The 23,294-nt window shown below is 42.3% G+C and overlaps 1 protein-coding gene across 1 annotated transcript; it reads left to right on the top strand.

The window, feature by feature from the left end:
- Positions 1-4,143: 4,143 nt before the first annotated feature.
- T265_13078 (hypothetical protein) lies at positions 4,144-19,174 on the top strand (the record flags this gene model as incomplete). The annotated part of the gene is made up of 4 exons (XM_009167093.1): positions 4,144-4,267; positions 5,895-5,925; positions 17,382-17,451; positions 19,109-19,174. Coding segments are annotated over 4 exons (291 nt in total), but the record flags the coding sequence as incomplete, so codon positions are not given.
- Between the last annotated feature and the right edge of the window lie 4,120 nt (positions 19,175-23,294).

The raw sequence follows: 23,294 nt of genomic DNA, 5'->3' as shown, positions 1-23,294 counted from the left end.
CGGAAACTCGGTGACTGCGGCTACCTGATGAGCTCCAAGAAGGGCGAAACTGGTCGTGGATTATCGACGAATTTTCAGCAACTTATGAGTAGTGCATTACGAACATGCATGCTCGGTGTTTTTATAGACAATGGTGCGTGACATCACTTTGTATCAGACCGATGTATTCGCAGCAAACAGTATCTTCCGACCTTAGCATGGCAGCTCATTTTGTACGCCCGAAAATAAGAAAAATCAACATTTTCAGGTGTAAACAAATTTACGAACATTCCGGGAACTCACAGTTTGCGCTAGCTCGCTTCCGGCAACTGTTCTTCTCCAGATTTTTTTCGGGTTTATTTCGCTTTTTGACTGCCCGCTAACATGAATGAATTAGCACTTGGCAGCTGGACTCATTTTGGTCTTTACGGGACACCTCTTTGTTGTCCAAATGCCAAATTCATCGACCTTGATGACCTTCGCTGCCCCAGAGGGGACTATTACGTTCCCAATCACATGGAAGTCACAGACTGCAGGCCAGTCAACCTATAACTCTGGTACTGACACTACGGTTGTTCCCCTCAGATTAGTTTTTTGTTCTTTTATTATCTGTTGTTTAGTACCACGGTGTTGTTCGTACATCCTATCAACCAGCCACCGAATTTTTTTCTACATTCCTTCCGAATTTCGGCTAATCCAACCAATCTTGGCATATGGATACATCCGCTTTCGATGACAGGTTACACACGGGATATTTTCCCTAACGTTAAATCCTTTGTTTAGTCGTTTTCCACTTGAGGCTATCAGTATGAGTCTCACACCAGCTTTCTCGATGACCGAGATTACTTGTACAACACGCGTGGTCATAAAATTTGCCTTATCCATCTCGAATGACTACCGATCATAGAAACCAATGCCGTTTCATTCCACGTGATTTTTACTGGGTGATCAAGTTTAGTCTAAGCCGGACTGGGCTGAGAATTTTACTGGATGTTTCCAAGATATCTTCATTTCGCTAAAAGCTTTGTCCGCATAGGGACACGTCAGGGCAGTTTGACAGTCTGACGTGCTTTTTTGATTCCTCTGTTTCATTTCCGCTTTTTAGATCAATGTTAGTGCCTAATTCAAATTTCCAATGGAACAAACTGGTCAGTATTTGTCAGCAGGGCGTCGAAATCAACTATGTGGTTGTGGTTCACTTTTGATGGCATCTCTTCAGTACTAAGCTAATAAACAACTCAAAAATAGCGTGTAGGTTAATTGATTGCTTAAGTTTAGTCAGAGCTGATCGATAGCCGCGATGACTTCGATCAACGGACATCAGTTCGCTCCTGTAATCATCAGTCATCCTGCAACTTGATGGTCTTCAGCTTTGATAGAAGTCTCTTGAGGGTTGTTTTTAATCCTCCCCCTTACACTTGAATTCCGTGACCGAGTACCTAAGCATTTGTAATCACGTCCCGCATACGTTTTCACCAAGTATGATTTTTCTATTGTTGTCCTTCACTTTGCTAATGGTTCGAAAGACTGAAACTTTTTTCATAGTACCAAAGTTGTCAAATGGTATCTTTCCTCAGTGGAATTCTGAAGCCGCCAGAGGTGCTTAGTCATGCGGTTATAAATTCGCGGCTAAAGATGCCTCGGCAAAAGATATTTCTGACCCCGGCTGACTGGACCACCGGTTCTCATCGTGGATACTATTGTTGCCTCACAGGGAGCTAATGCTCTATCCGCTTTGATCCCGCAGTCCGTCTTTATTCCAAATCGCACACGAACCAATCAGATTGTGGTCTTATTCAATGCGCGTCCGTGTATTCCACATAGCCTAAGCAATGTCCTCTGTTTCTTTGGGTTAATCTTTAGTACACGTATTTATCTGCCTTCTTACCTTCTCCGTTTGAAAATAGTCACAGTCAGTCCTGTGACTAGTTAGCTGCTGCAGCGTCAGTTCGGAGAACATCAGCGGTTTCGGTTGCCACCATGCCAATCTGAGTTTGGCGGACGGGCACACACATCGTCTTTTCTTCTGTCGACGCAGAGTATGACGGCAACCTTTCGAATGTTGTTGTTACTAATGCTTCAGACTTTGGACGCTTCCGACTTTGGAGACGCAGAACTACACGATTTTCAGTTAGTTATTGCATGACTGGAATTGTATCGAAAGTGTTGCAGCTCATGTGGATGTACTAGTGTAACGGCGGATACTACTGATGAGGCGTGTGAGTATTCTGTAGCCTTGTCGAAATCCGCCCCGCATCCAATGGAAGGTGGAGTGGAACTGCTTTGCAGTGTTCCTTTGCAATTGATTTATAATCGGTGAATTTCCATGAAAGTTCAAGAACACGCGAGAAAATGCTCAGTTTTTAGAAACTAGGTGCATGGGAGATGTTTACTTTCCTGTCCAATACTTTGCAAATGCTTGGTTGGAGTTGGACTTCGAGGTGGAGGCCTTCGCTCCTTAGGCTGGTAATTGCTCAGGTGCATGTCTGTCTGTTCAGTGAGTTCGGCAGTTGAGTTGCAAATTTCTTCTTGTCAGTGCAGTCTGAGGCAAGTCAGTAGTCGTAATACGACAGGCGTTAAACTTGCATCCTTATTAATGGGATGGCGGCNTTTCTTCTGTCGACGCAGAGTATGACGGCAACCTTTCGACTGTTGTTGTTACTAGTGCTTTTGACTTTTGACGTTTCTGACTTTAGAGACGCAGAACTACACGATTCTCAGTTAGTTATTGCATGACTGGAATTGCATCGAAATTGTTGCAGCTCATGTGCATGTACTAGTGTAACGGCGGATACTACTGATGAGGCGTGTGAGTAGTCTGTAGCCTTGTCGTTCCGCCCAGCGTCCAATGGAAGGTGGAGTTAACTATGGAACTGCTTTGCAATTGCTTGACATTCAGTGAATTTCTATTAAAGTTCAAGAAGACGCGTGAAAATGTTCAGTTTTTAGAAGCTAGGTTCATGAGAGTTGTTTACTTTCCTGTCTAATACTTTGCAAGTGCTTGGTTGGAGTTTGCTCATAAACGACTTCAAGGTGAAGGGCTTTCTTGGTAACCACTCATATGACTGTCAGTCTGTTCAGTGAGCTTGGCAGTTGAGTTGCAAATTCCTCTTTGTCCATTCAATATGAGGCAAGTCAGTAGCCGTATAACGACAGGCTTTAAACTTACTAGGATAGCGGCCGAGTCTGCTTATAATTTATTCCACTTGTAGGATGACCCGCCAAACTATTCAGTCAGATCATCTTCTTAAGATGAATGTGCTAGTTGTTCAAGCGCGTGATTCCGGGCAGAATAGATTACTTTTTTCAAGATGAGGTGTCTAAGCAATAGCAGATGTCTTTATTTTTGCTGATCGTCTCGTGATTTCGAGGAAAGGTAGTGCAGTAACGATAACATGCGCCTAGTTACATATGATGGCCGAGAACAGACACGGATATTGAAGACCTTAGAACAGTGCAGACGGAAAAAATGGCACTCGTAAATGATCAGCTGCAGACATGGCCAATAAAGTACAGACTCCGGAAGCGGATTCGTATAGATTTTGCAAACCGGCGAAATCAGTCCTACATTCCTCCTGTCGTAGATGACTTGAGGTTTTCGAGACACAGACCTTTTGCCCGAAATAAGGGAAATTTTATGTATACGTAAACTAAATTGCAATCGGATAGCGTGGACAACAGCACATGCCTGTTGAAGAGGAAACACTTCTCTGAGGAGAGAAGTCATTCGAGAATTTGTTTTGAAATTTGTCTTTGAGTTCATCAACCAGACGAGATAAGAAGGACTGTTGAAATGGCGGTATCAGGAAGGTCAGATTCCTGAACGCCCTCAGAACGCCCGAAACCTGTTGTTCCACCAAAATCTAAACAGGAAAGCCGGCAAGCATCCAGGCCAGTCAATTATTCAATCAATTCAGCAAAACCTGATGAGTGTTCATGCATGTCACAGAAGCACGACCGAATGTGATCTGCGTTCATGCATTTCATAGAGGCACGATCGATGTTGACGGGTGTTCACTAACACCTATCGGACAGCCTGGATCAATGTCAGAAAGTTCCCTTTAAATTGCATGGAACCGTTGTAACTTTCGCTCACGCTCACGCTCTCCCACTCGCTTGTTCGCAATATAGCTATTGTGTTCCCTTCTGTGAGTCTTTTTTCAGGCAATAGGCACTGGAGCGGGTCAGCAGCAGATACCACAGATTGACGAATCAACAGATATAACAGGCGGACAGGCAGACTCAACGCCTCCAAATCTTGAAGCTACGGACAAAAGAACTGTTTTATGTGTGTCCAGTGGAAGAAAAGACAAACTATGTAGATCCATAAGTGTATTGAAGCCATGACAAATTAAATTGACATAGATGTGGTTGTGTGGTGGTTGTTGATCATCACACGTGGTACTCACAGCTTGTCCGACCTTGGTTCAAACCGAGCTGTGTTCTCATTTTCGACCCAACACCCATGGGATGTGTAAAGCCCACATTAAGAATATGCAGGTTGTAGCCAGCGAGCTCTACTTCTTCACCGGCTGCCACATCGCACCCTTCTACCGGTAGTCTCAAGTGTTGGAGTTTTTCCACAACCTTTAATGGAGAAGTGAAATAATGATTTACAGGAATACTTGTCAGTTAGAAATATACTTTAATTCGCAAAAGATTTTCCAAGGTTACTGGCTTACCTCTTTACATGTGAGTCCATTAGCAGGCCCGGGAACAGGGAAAACTGTAAAAGATGTTATTTTATTTGAAAACTGAGTTCAGAGAGTTGACAAGAACTAACCAGTCTCGTCAAAAAGGGGGCAAATCTGCTTCTACCTTAAGATAAACAGAGTGGTCCTGAAGAGTTTATTCAAGTGACTTTTCAGACCGAGAGAAACGGTCTTCTAAGTGATTTACACTCTTAGGCTCGAAGATAATATCCGACTCAAAACTGCAAGGTTTTTAAAGAAACAGAAAATCAAGCAGTGGGGTGATTGACATATCGGATGAATTATCCACGAAATTAGATTAATAACTTCGCCATCACGAAGCGTATTTGTTTGTCTCTTTTAAAATACTGACATGCCGCAGGTACCAATAGGATGAAATCCAAACACTGAACTGGTGGATGCGCTATTTCAGTGTTAACTGGGGGGGTGTATAAGATTGGAAGGGAACGATGAGTAAAAACGGTTCTCATCCAAACTATCCAAACTATTCACTATAAAATTCAAATCTGACTTTCATTTTTTGGCCTGTTCGGGGCAGTCAGTAGAAAACTTTCATAATTTCAAATCATGTAACTTTTTTCACTCTTACCTGAGACTGGTGGCTCCGAGGCTGGCCCTGAAAGCGTAAGTAAAAAGTTGAATGAAACCAATACAATTGATCAACTTCCATCAGAGTGCCAAGTATCTGATGGTTAATGTGCGCACAAATACATTTTATTGGTAGTGGTTTGTAAAAAACCATTTTGGCTTTATCCAATTTCCGTTCCCACTTGTCTGTTCTAAGTAAATTATTTTTAATGGATATTCATGAAAAATTGTGATAAATTTGTGTTCAACCTTTGTTTGATCGACTGAAGCGTTGGTATGCTGCGTTATCCTTGGTCACTTTCCGTTGGAGAAACGTTTTTTAACCGGTTCTACCAAGCGCATCGTCACCGAGACTGTGGATGACTCATGAAAATTCGGCCAGTTGAAGTCAGTGGAGTTGAGTGCTCACGAGTGAGCCAATGGCAGTAAACAAAGGAATGGCAACACGCTTGTGTTTCACGAGCTCAAGAGTTTATCCTCGTAAACACTGCTCCAGTGACAGTGATGAAGATTTTACAAGTGGGGGATACATGGTGAAAGCTTTCAAACTATAATGTGTTGTTTTTTCGCCATAATTCATTAGACGCTCAACTTTTGTTATGCAGTCACTTTCAGGTAGGCAATCTAGCAAACCAAATATGCCAAGGTGAGATATCTTTAAGGCAACCTAAACAGAGCCTGACCCGTGACTCCGTCATTTACATACAGCCTAGCTTTCAAGCCGCAAATCACGTTTGTGCACTCTGCATCTATATGGTCAGTCCACGGATATACGGTTGAACACTCTTCTCATAGTGTGGTCTTACCCAGTGTTCGCTAGGACTTCCGGAAGCTAAAGAAACTCAGTGATGATGTTTACCAAGACTTATTCGGATCGCTTTGAGAATGGAGAATTGCAGTCAGAGAATATAGATCGAGAACTACCTTCGTTCTTCACCGATGACTTTCGGACCTCTCTCCTGCCTTTCAAAAGTATGGATACTCTACTTTTTTTAGGATATATCGATAAAGGGTTAGCTTGAGCAGCGGCGGCCAATTGCACTGTCTGCGTGGATTGACTGCTCCAATGGCATTCATCAGTTTTTGGTCACTCCGTATAGAAAATCAATATTGTTTCATTCGCTAAGTCTGTTTTTATGCACCATACTGACATGATATTCACTCCATCAATGTCGTAAATTAGTTCACTCTTTAAAAATCTCATAGCACAAATGCCAATACTCGGGTGAACAGAACAGCAAACTCACCTACAAACGTTCTGCATGATCCGAATCCTCCGCCCACGTCCCTATTCACTTTCCAAAGCACGTAGGCTGGCGACAGCGTATTTCCTTCCACCTCCCGAGCAATATCTGTTTGGAAGCTGAAGACATCAACGGATCCCTCTTGTTTAAGAAAGTGACATCCAGACAGCTTTCCGGAACTCCAGAGTTCTGGATTTAGAGATTTAAGCTGAAATGACATAAATGACTGTTTGTATGGAGAACAAGGAACAAACCCGAGCTCTGTACAGCATGAAGTTAGTCCTATGTACTAACAGACTTCCAGATTGGTTAAAGGGACAAAATATTACAAATTACGCTAAAGATACATCATGAATTTCGCTCCTGGACCAGTTCTCGAGGATCTTTTTGTGTGAGCTGAAAAGCCAGCGGTTGGTAGACCTAATACTTTCTCGATAGAAAGGTAAACGCCGTCTCTCTCCTGCTTGAGGCTCATCCTGATCCAAGGTTAATTTTGAAAACCTTATCTACAAGCATTGATGTGTCTTATTCATACGTGACTACTCTTTCTAGACCTGTTTTGTATACAACTAGAGTGGATACAATGAGTTATGTCCCAAGAGATAAACAAACTGCTCTAGCTTCATCTTATTGAAACTGAAACCAGGCTTGGTGTGTTGTTTGTCCGAAAGAACCAGAAATATTTTGCCGGGAAATTACATACAAACATGCTTTGCGAACTGCGTGGTAATGGTAGAGGCATAGGGGATGAGAACATCCAAAACAGATAATTCAGAGTGCCAGTTGATAGCTCATCGTACAGATGAATCCAGTCTAAGCCTAGGAGTTCCGGACATAAGTTACATTCCTCTTAGTAGGCATCGGCTGTGCGCACCTCCGGACAAATCCTTCGGCCATTGCAGTCTGTACCAATCTTTACTGGCGGTTTATCTGTATTGAGAGCAACTCGCTGTTAGGAAGAATATGTAGCACCGCTCACCTCCCCACCCGCCCACATCACATCATTTGGCCCAACTTTACCCGGCTCGCCCTGTGGAGACTGGGATGGAATTCTCAAGCAGCTTGTGGGAGCTATTCTTTCTTTCTTGTAGTTTATCATTAAGCAGAACGAATGGGATCAATCACACGGCTGTGACCGTATAACCATACAATTCGACTTTCACTCACACATAGTCGACTGTAAAATGCGGACTTTTGCTCAAACTAGCAGTGACTTGGTCTGAATTTTTATATCTGAAATAGCTTAGAATAAACACGTTTAGTCCGAAATCTCTGAGTTACTGCGAAATCTTCGGTTTAAAAACAAGGAAGCGTGAGGTGCCTATTGGTCACTTATCATAAAATTTAAGTAAGTAACTTTTTGGTTGAAACTTACGTCGTCACAGCTGTCAGTATGTCGTGCTAACCCTGTGACTTCCAGATAAGCGTAAAAAGCTATTCAAAATGAAGAGATAAAAGAACTTGTTACGGTTTTGCCTAACGAACGTTCAACTACAGTTCACTATTCTTTAAAGAGAAATTCCCACTTTAAAAAGAACCACACTCTCCTAGACTTTTCGCCGCTGGGTCAACTTTAAAAAAAAACATCCCAAGCAGGGAAGTAGCAAACCAGAAAGCGACGTTGTTAAGTTAGAAATGCTCTTCTGTCCGAAATGTTCAAATGTGTCTCATACCTCAGAATCAAAGGGTCGGTCGTTTTTTCGGAAAAACATTCTTTTCCTTGAAGCATCTTCACTTTTCACGCTGTACGGACTATATCGTATCGCACTACATTAATTTCTCAATATTTCACCTGCAGAAAAATACAGCATAATCTCGTGATGTGCGGTGAATGTGAGCTTCTGTTGAGGTTTATAAGCCATTATATAAAATAGCATTGGATTGTCCTGTTTGATCAGTTCATGCAAATCCGTTTTAACCGAACACGAGCGAGGTTGGTACAATGGATATATTTTTCATTAATTTTGAAACCAAGCTTGACCTTGTATGAATTTCAGACAATTTCAACAAGGTCTACTCATGATTAGACAGAATAGCCGCCTTTCTGGGCATAACGCAAGAGAGGCAAATCAAACCAGGTGTTTTTTAAACCAGTGTGTACCAGGTGGGAGATTAAAGTCTACAAAGAGAGCTAGAATTTCTCATAAGCCTGTTTTTGACGGCGTAATGCTTTAACAAGTTTCTCGGAAAATATGTGATAACTTGCACTGGTTTTCATTTTTCGCTTGAAAACAAAGTACTAGTCGGAAGACCCCGAAAACTCCTTGAAAGTGCAATATCTCGCCATGTGTCTTGCGAGATTAGGTGCACAATTTATGATACAGAAAATCGTGAATCTGTTCATATTGTGAAAAGAGTAACATCACGAGGAGACTGCATGAAGTAGATTGAAAGATTGCATAAATTTATTTCTCGAATTTTAGCGTTTGATTCAGATTGATTCAGACCGATACATTAATACAAAGCGAACTGTTAGGACCAGTTGCTTACGACATAATGATCATTCAGTTACTACTTTCGAAAATTGCACCACACATCTGAGAAACGCCTTGGGCATAGTATGCACCACTACCACCATCTTCTGTCTCCTTGCCGGGAGGGGAATGATTTTGCATTCATGCGATCCTCCCTACAGCAAACCAGCTTGGTGACACTGTTGTCATAATTTTCTATTTGATTTCACTAAATCTGGGTACACACCAACCTATTCCTGGAAGAAAAGTGCGTAGAGAAACCATTCCATCCGGAGACATTTGGTGACACTGCTGTCATAATTTTCTATTTGATACCCACCAACCTATTCCTGGAAGAAAAATGCGTAGAGAAACCATTCCATCCGGAGACATTATGTACCGTCACACAGGTTGTGAAGAGGTCACTAGACACTCGAACACTTGCGTCCTACGTGATTAACACGAGACGTTCATGATTGTTCATGGGTGGTTTATCAAGAAACGGTAACTGACTAACCTGAACTTCCACCCCAATTCAACATTGCATTTAATACAAGTGAGCATCAGCAGGCAGCTAATGAGTCATAAATTGAAGCACACCTCACAGTAACCGTTACAACTTTTCTTAGATTTCACAAAGGAAACTACTCACAAGGTTGCTGAAAACTGTTCGACATTACAGAGCTTCATTCCTTTGATTATAGCGTTTGATGCAGACCGATACATGTCTGATAAAAAACGACCTGGTAGGATCAGTCAATTTTGCGAGCGAATGCATTTTTGTAGTATGACAGATTTGCTTAGAACTACATAAGTGGATAAAAAACAAAGATTGTACACGTTGAATCAATCTGAATACTCATCATTCGTTTTACAATTATCAAATTGAGTGCTGCGTTCAGCGGACTCAGGTTACACACGGACTCGGGAGTGGATTCTCTTTATTGGACAGTCTTCGTTTCGTTTTGGGGCGCTTTTTCTCGGTTGTGGTGCCCTATATTAGGATTATCGTCTTGCTAAAGTATCGCTTCTCTAGGTGACTTATGGAGAGGTGGTTTATTTGGAGGGACTGTCGTAAGCGGTCAGTCAGATAGGTAAATCCCAACAGGAAGCCAACAACCACCATCTTGGGCACTTTTTCAGACAACGGACATAAAAAACTGGGTTTGATGTAAGCGACGAAGTGTACGACTAGAACAGGGTAGATTATCTTCGGGAGTGAAACACAAAACAACACTGAAATTTGTCTATCTTCTTATGATAACCAAGACGTTTGATTGGGCTGAAGCCCGGAAGCGTGCGCTGAATGGCACCAAATGAATATCACAAAAGAGGGACTCTGCTCTGTCTCCCTTGAAAACCGACCTGGTGTTCAACTAACCTTACTTCATGAATAGACTAGTGTTGAGTTGGAACATACAATCGATGGAAACCAATGCCTGCAGGATGAACCCCAGGATGGACGAAGCCACTCGTTGGTTTCCAAACAGTTTTCAGCAACCTTAAGAGTAGTTTTCTTTACAAAAATATACTGCGATGTCACGAATATCATACCAACTGTAAGATGAGCTGCCCCCTGTCCAGTACATTTAGTTGAGAAATGCGATAAACATGAGATTTAGCTGGGATTTCGTGGAAACCAAACAGAAGCTCAAATGAGTGTAGTTCACTAGGGTCGAGTGCATTTATTGACGTTCCACTACGAGGTAAAAATTGTGAACAATACAGCTTACTTTCCCTAATGCACTGAGCCACTGGCGCAATCACGAGAAGGACCAGAATGAAGGGGTTCATTCTCCGTAAGGCTGAGCAATCTGCACTTTGCCGAGCATACGCTTTTATATCCAGTGAATCGCCAAAGCGCAGACAACGGCAAGGGAGATGTAATGACCTTAGTGTGTAGATCTATCACGACTGACAGACAATGAAAACTTTAATGATATTCCGAACAAACCATGAAATCCAAGTGAATACGTGCGACAATTTGTTCAGAGTTTTAACTAGAAAGTGTTCCTATGCAAACCGAGTGCGTGTGCTAATGTGTTATCGTGTGTCCGTGGAGTGGATCGCTTGGCTTTGTTCTTCACTAGCCTTCAGTGAACAGTGTAGAAACACCAACTACAAGAAAATTCTTCAGTCTGTTTCAAGTAATTTATGTCCTGTACACTGCGTTTTGAACGGTCGTTTTAGATCTTGGCCCGGTGAATCTGTTGGTTCGAGCCTTAAATTTATCGGACTGGAGTTTGAGCTCCGTCTACATAACATTTCGAAAAATGAGTTCATTCATACTATTTCAATGTCAAATGGTTTGGCTCGTTAGTAATAGTGGATGGGTTATGTCTTGAAAGAGGTTGACTTTGGTTAATCACCTGAAACATGTGTTTTAAATTTTGTGGTGATCCTCCCTCAACTGCGGCTGTGAGCTGTACTACTTGGAATAAACTTTCCAAAACTGTGTCTGATGTTCTTTTGTATCAAGGGATATGATAGATAAAGAAGTGTACCTAAAGGTATAGTTAAAGGGCTTCAGTTGGTATCAAAACGTTTTGTTTTGCTTCCCTTCAATTTACTTCAATTAGCAAGTTATTCTCATTTATTTCTCTCTGAATCATTTGAGTATGGTTGCTGAGAGCTCATTGACAGCCTGTCATTGCTATTGTCCTTTACTCGAAGTAATGTCAGAAGGTGAATAACACTAACAATTAACTGTTATGTATAGTGGTTACCAGAGACACTGTAGTACAACTGAATAATACACAAAAGGAATGAGACTTATCGGGTTCTTCGTTTGATAAGTTGTAGTAGATGCAGCCGAGGTTTGTAGGACGCAGTTGAATTGAATGCGGGTCTTGACCGAGCGTGTTGAATTCTGGCCTGTTTCTTGTCTTTTAATCCAAAACGATTTCGAGCCCAGACTTTTTCTGCACAGCGAGTAGTGCGTGGGTTTGAACTGACTTTAGTCAAGGCGCTGTGCGAAGTGACGAGCGTCGGTATCCTGCTGTCGTTGTTTCGGATATACATAAGTTTGTCTTAGGATAAGATTCCAATAACCTCGGTTAGTCGTGGGGCCAATGTTCATGACATAATCAAAACAGGAGTGAAACAGTGGGTGTGCATGCGTCAAACAAATTATGTGAGTGGTTGAAGGTAAACATTGATGAAGTAGTAACCGAACTGTGAAGGTTGACGAGATGGCAACCAAACTGTAGTAAAGCGGTTGAAGATAAACTTTGAAGAGATAGTAACCAAACTCTGGTAAAGTGGTTGAAGATAAACTTTGAAGGGTTGGTAACCTCGGTCTAGCCTCTATTTGGGCGCATCTGGTAAGTAAAGTGGTCGAGTTTTCACCAATTGTATTTATTAAGTGAACACCAAATTGTACAATCAAACTGTGCGTAATATTTCCCCAAAACGTATGTTAGTGTTGACGAGAAACTCAACCGAATATCAGTTGTCGCTGCTCTCTGTGATGATGTCACACTGAATGGGCTGTAAAAACACCGATTGATTTTCCATCTTGAACGTACATTAGACATTATTTCTTTGTTCTGTCTAAATGTTTACCGTCGAGTTTTCACCAATTGTATTTATTAAGTGAACACCAAATTGTACAATCAAACTGTGCGTAATATTTCCCCAAAACGTATGTTGGTGTTGACGAGAAACTCAACCGAATATCAGTTGTCGCTGCTCTCCTTGATGACGTCACACTGAATCGGCTGTACAAGCACCGATTGATTTTCCATCTTGAACGTACATTAGACATTATTTCTTTGTTCCGTGTAAATGTATACCTCTTGTCGCAGTAACAATCAGAAGCAAATGTCGGTTCATGCTCTCGAAAGCGGTTATTTATAAAACTGCATGATGTAACTAGGGTTGTATGTTTATTTCGCCTCTCATTTTGTGTAACACAACGTCGGTATTCTAGGTGGGGATCTGGAGAGGTTTTTGATCGGATGTCATTACGGCCGAAGTGACCCTCACCTACGAAGTATTCATGTAACGCGTTAGAGCCAAAAAATGGATCAATGAAGTGTCACTGCACAAATGCCCGACATTATAAACTCATCACATGTTACTTCGTATACAGACGAAATGCACCTACTAGACTCATGAGGATAATTGCGAAATCACAAACTTACCACGAAGATCAGGTCACCTTAATTTTTTCATTGCTCCTCTACGCTATGAATTATTTGATCATTTGCCAGTGAAATATGCTGATTTGTGACCTTGAACATATAAATAATTAAGATTACTTAAGAAGATGTGTCATGGCAATCGTTGGTCACATGTTCCTACCCACTGAAAATAGTTTGATACTTCACCTACTAATCTGTTCAACTTTCGTTAGCTTTATTCTCCTCCGTCGCGATCACAAACTTCTTTCGTTTATGTCGTTTCTTCCCGTATTTTTAACGAACATATTCTTTTTCCTATGATTCGGTCAGTAATTAAACCGAAATATCATCTTCCGGATGAAAAGAATTCATGCTGGAGAGCTAAAAGTAACTTCACAGTCTTGCTGAGAGTCAGTAAAAGTGGTGTATCACGAATTTCCAAGAAACCAAACTTAAAAAATAAAGGCTATTACCTAAATATTCGATTGTTATGTCTAATGGACCATGTGGTAGGCTTAAATACAGAAAAGATATAGCTCCAAATTCGTCCAATTACAGCTCCCATCATTTGACTTTGTTTCGATTACTGACTAACTTCATGATTACGTATCCAACCCATCTAACTCTGTCTGAAGAATGACACTACGGCGATCGATTACTGAGCCATTCAGGACTACCACACATTTATACTAAGTTATGATACTAAGTTATGGTATCTCCGTCTGAGCAGACATCGCTTGATCCTGGGCTGTATGAAGCACTCACAGCAACTTCGGAGAAGTCGCCCCGAAAATTTCTGTTCGTTTATTCAAGACGACGGAAACCTTCTTGTCTTTAAACGTTTAGCAATCCTGATGCAACCATGGTGATGTATTACTTTAAGCCTTGTGCTTTTGAAACATTTGCTGGGTTTGTTCACTTTTGCTCGTTGAAAGAACAAAATTTTACGCACATTCTCAACGTACATTCAACCTTCAAAAATAAATGCGTTTGATCGTATTTGGAGGCAGATAAAACGTTTATCAGGCCATCCTACAGTAAATGATGTTCCCCACAATTCCAAAAGGAATACATTTCAAAAACCACCAAATCGCTATCCTATCTATCTTCTTACATATTCTGGGCTAACTGTCTACCCCGATTCTTTACAGCATAGCAAGTCAAGTAATGCGCTCTGCTGCGCGCTTTTGTGGAGTTCACTGATTCCACTGTTTGACGTCAACCGACCAGGATAACTCAGCCAGCGCAGCTTGGGTAGTGCTCACGTGAATGCAGAATGCATACAAATTACTGAGTTGGAGGAACGGACTTGTCTACAATCCTATCAGAGCTAGTTTATGTCTAAATTGGTACCGTCACTTAATATCGTGATATCAACTTTGGGTTTTGCCGAATTTCCGGTTCAAAAGGAGTTTGGTTTTATTTTTACTTCTTTTCGTGTGGCTGAAGTATGTGATTGATTCGGTGCTTCGTTCCCGGTTATGCGGTACACTTTCGAATGAATACAAATCTCAGATTGCGCTACTCGCACATGGCTATCTTTGGTAAGCCGTTTAGAGTACTGCTCAGATTCCAGAGCCAATTCACTTCCATTGTAATCAAAAACTCATTGTACGGTGAAACTGTGAAAACTCACTAAAGTTGTTTAGAATGCTCTTTCGTATCATGCGCGAAGCTAAACACTGCGTTGTAGATAAGACAAACTGCGATATGTGCGAGAGGAACATTTGATGGATGAGGTGCCACGAGACGAGGAAATTGTGACCGCATCAAATATTGTCAGCTAAATCACTAGTCGGCAGTCTACTCAGCAAGGTTAGTAATTCGTTCTGTTTCTTCGATGCATCTTCACATTTCCATGGAATAGCCGAATTTTGGAACCGTGTGATTCTTCGCCAGGTGCTTGCGCGGTTCGTGTTAGTTTGATTAATCCAGTCTTTGATTTGCATGCCTCATTTGCATCTCAAGGCCAGCGTTCACTGTCTCAATTTCGGTTGCAAATCCTCTGTTTATCAAGCCCCTCATAGTATTTCGTACATAGTCACATTACTCTGGTTTGAACGGTCGTCCTCCTGTTCTGGCGTAATTATTCCGATGAGTCCACACCAAAGGGAAGCACTGGACTCGAGTTTCGCTCTTATTAGAGCTCATCAGCAGTGCATNAGGCAGATAAAACGTTTATCAGGCCGTCCTACAGTAAATGATGTTCCCCACAATTCCAAAAGGAATACAATTCAAACACTACCAAATCGCCGTCCTATCTTTCTTCTAACAAAGTCTGTGCTAACTGTCTGCCCCGATTCTTCACAGCGTAGCAAGTCAAGTATTGCGCTCTGCTGCGCACTTTTGTGGAGTTCACTGATTCCACTGTGTGACGTCAACCGACCAGGATAACTGAGCCAGCGCAGCTTGGGTAGTGCTCACGTGAATGCAGAATGCATACAAATTATTGAGTTAGAGGAACGGACTTGTCTGCGATCCTATCAGAGCTAGTTTATGCCTAAATTCGTAGCGTCACTTAATATCGTGATATCGACTTTGGGTTTTGCCAAAGTTTTGGTTCAAAAAAAAGTTTGGTTTTATTTTCACTTCTTTTCGTGTGGCTGAATAATGTGGTTGATTCGGCGCTTCGTGCCCGCTTATGTGGGGCACTTTTGAATGAATACAAATCTCAGAATGCGCTACTCACACATGGCTATTTTCGGTAAATCGTTTAGAGTATTGCTCAGATTTCAGAGCCAATTTACCTTCTTTGTAATCAAAAACTCATTGTACGGTGAAACTGATAAAACTTACTAGGGTTGTTTAGAGTGCTCTTTTGTATCATGCGCGAAGCTAAACACTGAGTTGTAGATAAGACAAACTGCGATATGTGCGAGAGGAACATTTGATGGATGAGGTGCCACGAGACGAGGAAATTGTGACCGCATCAAATATTGTCAGCTAAATCACTAGTCGGCAGTCTACTCAGCAAGGTTAGTAATTCGTTCTGTTTCTTCGATGCATCTTCACATTTCCATGGAATAGCCGAATTTTGGAACCGTGTGATTCTTCGCCAGGTGCTTGCGCGGTTCGTGTTAGTTTGATTAATCCAGTCTTTGATTTGCATGGCTCATTTGCATCTCAAGGCCAGCGTTCACTGTTTCAATTTCGGTTGCAAATCCTCCGTTTATCAAGCCCCTTATAGTATTTTGTTCATAGCCACACCACTCTCGTTTGAACGGCCGTCCCCCTGTTCTGGCGTAATTATTCCGGTGAGTCCACACCAAAAGGAAACACTGGACTCGAGTTTTGCTCTTATTAGAGCTCATCAACAGTGCATATTCAATGACCGTGCCTGGATTTGAACCCCGGGTATCTGATGTGCGAGGCGAACGTGTAACCAGGAGGCGACCTTTCAAACGATTGTTGTGACTATGAACAAGATACCTATGCCTCAGAACCCCAAAACTGGAACCTCTCATAGTAGTTGGTGAGTAGTTCATTTCACACCGAGTTTCACCGAGTTTTTCAAAAAATCGCCACAAAAAAATCATGCTTTTATGAAAATTGGGGAATCTGATTCCTCACCTGCTCCTTTTATTTGGGGATAAAAGCTGCGCTCACCCACCAATTCTCTATGGAAGTGATGTAACTTTTGATACAAAAATTTATCGCCAGCTTTAGGCTATTGTATAGTACCACTGTGCGTATTAAATCCTTTTATTGCGGTGCCTTTAGATAGTGGTCAAATTCCAAATAGTACTCTGAAAACACCTCTAAGTTTTCCCGGATAGATCACGGATAGAGCAGACTCGGAAGAAGTTGATGATCACCGAAACGAATCAATATACTAGGTGAGCTGACTCAGACTGGTCAGTGTTTGGTCACTTTCCTCATTCCCGGCTATCATGTGACTTTACTTTGGTCGCCCTGAATATGACCTTCATCCATTATTCTGTAGCATCCTCCCCACGTTCGTTTGTGAGCTGTCTTACGATCGATCGTGAATGTATTCTCCTCCGGCGAAGAGCTTCGACTGTTAGAGATGTTTATTCCTTGACGATCTATACGAATACACAGAGATAATAAAAAAATTCCGTGCTTCTGATACGCTGTGTTAGCAGTACAGGGTGTGAAAACTGATGTTTTGATTGTCCCTAACGTGTTCCTGTTGTTCGTCCAGTAATTTGCCTTCCGATGTACGCAGGTAATTTTTGATAGCTTCAGATAGCTTTAGAATATTAGAGTTGAAACTGACGGCAAAAGCCTGGCTCTGTGTCCTCTTGTCCTCATTTGCAGCCTGAGTTCTCTCCCCGATCTTAACAATATTTTGCCACTTTGCTTGCCAGGACGTCACCAATGCGAGCCAGTAAGCAAGAACTTACTAGTTAGAGGGCTAGAGGCCTTTTTCAAAGATCTAAAGGACATCAAATTTTGACTTCTCTGGCAATACTTGAACATCGAAGAAACAAAGCTGAGCGAGTCCAAAAAAGAGCCTATTTGAGTACTGCGACATCCTTGGTCTGTGTGTTGCGAGCTGGCCTTTCTAACGATTCCGACGCATCAAATCGTTTGGGAAAGTCCATTTAGTTGGACGACACACCTGCACTTCTTAGACCTTTATTTGGGGACCTGTGCAAATGACAGCTGGTTCTCTCCCCACACAGAGGTGGACGCTGCTAAAGTTTACAGCGGGTGTGATTGGTTTATCAATAAAATCAATAAATACAGTATTAGTGGAAAGGGAAACGGACCACAGATGTCACGCTATCAGACAGATTGGACGGTATGATGTGACTGGTAAGAGAGACGGACCACACTATCAGACAGATTGGACGGTATGATGTGAACATACAACAAGAGGGTGCAGTGATACAACCGAATAAGGGCGAGCAAGCAGGAACACTTAAAAAATTGTGATTTACCTGTCACTCTAAAGTGAGCTTTACTAGTTTGTCGAAGCAGATTCAGATTTGGAGATGATGGGGTGAGCAAAAGTTCACAAAGAGTTGGCCACAAGAATGCGTACACCAAAATGCCTTGCACTCCGCTATCCGCAATGAGACTTGACCCTTGAAAATTCAACAGGAATTTCATGCTATAGCCTAGGGGATTGGGGACAATGGAACCAATGTCCGAATTCAATTTATGAGCACATGGACTATTCGGTGAAAACGGTCGAATATTACTGACTATACTAATTACTTACGTTATGAGAAAACCCATTCGCGAAGATTTGGTGTGTACTTTAATATCTGCAAAATCTACTGAACGAAGTCACAGAAACCATACACCATTATGACAACTTAGACCTTTGCAGTGACGAAAGTTTCAGCTTCTTCTCTCCTGCAACAGTGAGGACTCAAAATCGCTGGATCGCCATGTTCCAAACGGCACTTTTCGTGTGTCTCTCGGGTGTTTGATCTCTGATCTTGCATGTCAATATGTCATTTAAGACGACGCTTCAAAAATTCGTAAATGATCTGCTGACTACCCTCATGAATACAACAGGCAAAGAATGTTTCCTTTAATTGTTAGTCCTGTCAAAGATGCGCAAATGGAGATGATAACCAGTGGCCTTCGGTTTATTCCGTTACCAGCCAGTTCTTCGCGCAGTTGTCTATGCCCCCTTTTACCGAGTCAGAGCTACCAGATAAATACGAAATGTATCCGATAACGAAGAGACAAGACCTTGCTGCGGTGTGGAGATTTGTGCAACTTTGTATACCACTGACTCCTCCTAATGAGGGCATGCGCGTTTGACACTGACAGAGTTTTTCATACCAACGAGTGGACGTCCGACTAACGCAGCCTTCTAGTCCTCCAGGTTGGGGTTGGAACATATGCAGCAATCAGCTCTTTATAAAATTAGGCTGCTCTGATGGTCGCCCGCCAAGCAATGCTGCATTGAGGCTTAGCTTCTGAACCAGAGTTTCTGGTTGAGGACACCAGCCCCCCTCCTGTTTAGGTGTGGACGTCCTGGCAGTAACCCAGCCCACGTACAAATATAAATTGCATAATTACAGGTAATTTCATGTCACATAAGCCTTCGTGTTGTGTTACCATCCGAGTCACTGTACACAGAACGATAGGCAAGCCCTATGATCCCTTTTTTACGTATTTGTTGTTATCACCCTCCTCGCCCCGATTCTAGCGACATTTCCTCAGGCCAATTGTTGAGGAATGAAAGATCCTTTAGACGCCCACTGCCGCCATGGCCGCAGATAGTCCAAAATCACTCTTCAACCCCTGACAATTAGTTCAGCTCAGCCCTGCTTTCAGCCTTAAACTTTGGCAACGTGAAACAAACTGGTCAATCAACTGCTCTTGCATGTACACTGGAGTTGCTTTTTACTGATGTATGCTGTTTGTCTGAAACGAGTAGGGCTGTCAAACTGACCTCACTGACGGTTTCTGCTTGCTTCTGTTTGCGCATCTGTGGAGTTCCAGAAGCCCTGCGTCTGGTTCTGCTGAGGTTGGCATTGTTCTTGGACGCTGAGATGAAGGATCTCTGCTTGAATGGCTGCTCGTTGATGGACGCCCTTGCGTAATTCATTTGGTGACGTCTGTCGGTGTATTCCATAAACAAGCCGATACTTGCTGTCCGCATCCCTGCAAGATATTGATTGCTTCGTCTATAGGACGGTGCAACCAAATAGATCTAAGCAATGAATTTCCAGCACCATTCCAAAATTGCTCCAAGCTGGCACAGGTATTCCTGCTGATGCAGAGTATAATACTACTCGAAGAACTGTCAGACTCCATGTGCGGATCGAGAATTTTTGAGGATTCTGAAACCTGACTAGATAGAGGCAGCAGAAAACTCTTACCATATGAGTAAACCGTCCCAGCTCATACGCGCGACAGGTTTACTAAGAACTCCGGTAAGCGAAATAATCAGAATGCCTCGCCCATCTTCAAACAAGAACACCTAGATCGTTGTGCTGGAAACTTTCAAGAATAATTCAACTGGCCAGTTGTAGCTTTTCCTCCGGAATATTAACCGGCAACGTGGCCTTGAACAATGAACCAGGAACCCCCGATGCCTTCGGAGATATGCGGTTGCTTTTGGTCCCCCAAATGCCACCGGGGTACTAATCGTGCCAAACTTTCACCCGCTATACTCAGACACCGGGGTAGAATCCTCAGTTGGTGCTTGTCTGACTTGTTGTCTTTATCTGGACAAAAGGACCTGTCCCAACCGACTTAACTAATTGGATATTGGTGCCTATTTTCATAACGGGTGCTGGTAGTGAGTGTAGCAGCCCCTGAGGGATCAGTTTACCCCTTGTCGTAACCAGACTCTTTGAGTCCCTTATTTCAAGCCGTCAAACGGGGGCGCTTTGAGGTGTAATCAACGAACAGCAGGCAGGCTTCCAGCCAGGAACAGAATAAGAGGACCACATCTTCAGACACTGTCAAGTGCCAGAGCAACGGCATGCATATCGGCACCCTAAAATCTTAGTGACCTTTGACCTCAAAAATGAGTTCTATTCGTCAGTGTTTTGGTTCTTTACAACAGGCTTCTCAGAATTTCGTAAATGCAATACACACTGTTTGTATTCACATAATTGTGAGTGCATAAGAGTGTATTGGAAACTCTCCAAAAGCCTTCCCACAAGCGGCGGTGTCCGATATGGATGCCCACTCTAATCTAGTTTTTCTTTAGCTTCGTCACTGATGGAATAGTGAGGTTGACACTAGGCGGTTTCCAAAACCCCAGTGTACAGATCTCTCCGAGCAAGAATCTTGTTACTACAGAAAATGTAGATAATACTGTTTTTATTTTTGAAAGAGGCGATGCTAGAGGATAGTGACCCAGATCATTCAGTCTCTAGCCACGTACTTCATCCCTACAAAGTGCAAAATCACGGCGAAGGACTTAAGGCTTCGAACATGACTGAGAACTCAGGGAGCGGGTCTTGTGGATGTAGACACCTAAATTGTTTGTTGTAGACTAGCCCTAGTTACTCCCCCTGTCTCATTTCTTTCTCGTTTCCATTATAAGACTGCCCATACTGATTCGGATAACTGTATTTGATTGAGAAGACCCAGCGTTCTCATCCGTTGCTGTTGTTAGTGATAACGGTGATGATGGCGATGATGGTGATGATGATGATGATGATGATGACGATGATGATGATGATGATGATGATGCTGATGATGATGATGGTGATGATGATGATGATGACGATGTTGATGATGATGGTGAGATAATGATGATGATGATGATGATGATGCTGATGATGATGATGATGATGATGCTGATGATGATGATGATGATGATGATATTGATGTCACTGATGATGGTGCACCTCCTCAACCTTGGAAATGATCTACAAAACAATGACATCAGAGGATTGAACATTTAAGTATTTTATGGCTACCGAGAAACGACAGGTTATTCCTTCAGCGAAATCGCTCGTTTTCTCATCAGGAGCTTCATGGCAACTAACTAACACTAGTTTCGGCCTCTTTTTAAGAGGTTCTAGTCAGAACCATACCTAGTACTCTCTACTGATACCGTAAAATGTGTTTGACCCTCCCTTTCTACCTTCGTTTAGACAACCCAACCTGAATGGGTCAATTATATAGGTTGCGTATCGAATTCTAATTGTAAAAAGTCAGCAAATGACATGAAGCTGCGATGCCTGATTCTCCCACTAGTGGGGCATTTTTTAGCTTTCCGGGAATAAGAGCCTTTTTATTTCGTAACTTTTCACACTTATGAAAGGTGTCAAGGTTGTCGTCTATCAAATTACAAACAAAAACGAATCAAAAAGATCAAATCTTGTCCCATGGAAACATGATTTTTATTGCACCTGCTCATTATGCAAAGATATCGATTCGTTCCTCCTTCCTATTTTGAATACGGATGCGAGCGAAAACAATGCTCCAGTTAGTATGAACATGTATCACCTTCGTCCTCTTAACACCTCTGAAGATTATGCACGTTGGGTCACTTCGTGATAGTGTTAGCTAGCGCTGTGTTCTGGATCGGACTCCTTGGCTATGAGGTCATATGTACTGGAAGCGACAGTCCTTATCTTATTGAACTGCTTCCTCCGAACGCCTCGGTGTCTCCGGAATGACGTGTGTGAGGTGAGCTGAATGAAACAGCACAAGTGAATTCGTTTGGTGAACGAATAACCGTCTATCATCAACCGGATAAAGTAAACCCTGCCACCCTCGGATCAATAGTATGAGTAACAGACAGGATCGAGTTTTGAACAGGGGCCTCAACAGACCTTTCGGTTGGAACACGACAGAGGAGGCGTTAAAACCTCGCATACTACTGAAAAAGCATTTTCCATCGATGCCGAAACGAAGTTAACGATCTCATCGTAATGAAAGACGGCGCAACTGACACTGGTCAAATCGTTCAGTATGTACCATTCTGTCCTACTTTGTGGGGCATTTCAAAGTCAATTCCGATAAACGCAAACCCCTAATTTTCAATCAGTCTGAAAATAGTTTTCTCGTAAAATTGAACATACATACGAACTACCTCCTAATCTTCCATTAGCAGTGATACTTGAAGCCCAACAACTATTTTTACGGTATGACCTTGGTGCCTGAGTCAATGGAGCCACAGTCCCCCAGCTATTTATGACTCCATAAAGTATTTGGATAAAATGGTCGAATAGCACTGAATATACCAATTACTCAAGTTGGTTTGAAAACCCATTAGTAAAGTCGCCGAGTACTTTACTACATGTGCTGCTGGACGCGGTCGCAGAAACCGTGCACCATCACAACTTAGATCGTTGCAATGGCGAGAGTCTCAGCTTTCCTTTCTCAAGCCACAGTGGAAAACTCAGATCTCTAGGTCACTATCTTACGAATGGCGCGTTTCATGTTCCTCTTTGGTGCCGGATCTCTGATCCTCCGTGCATTAAGGATGGTTGAACTGAAGTTCGTAGCCCTTCTTGGGGCTCATCAGGTAGGAGCAGTCCCCGAGTTCCCATCAACCATATGTTCTACTTGCAACCAAATTACACGAAATTGTGTGTTTGATCCAACCCACAATGTATAAGATGAGGTAAAAGCAGGTGCAACGAAAGAGTCTACTACAGTGGACAGTAAGGTGAAAGACTGTATAGTATGCCCATCTATCTATCTATCTATCTATCTATCAATCTATCTATCTATCTATCTATCTATCTATCTATCTATCTATCTATCTATCTATCTATCTATCTATCTATCTAT

This window comes from Opisthorchis viverrini, assembly GCF_000715545.1.
Source record: "Opisthorchis viverrini unplaced genomic scaffold opera_v5_35, whole genome shotgun sequence".
Lineage (NCBI taxonomy): Eukaryota > Metazoa > Platyhelminthes > Trematoda > Opisthorchiida > Opisthorchiidae > Opisthorchis > Opisthorchis viverrini.
The sequence above is the reverse complement of the archived record's forward strand: the minus strand, read 5'-3'. Positions and strand labels throughout refer to the sequence as shown.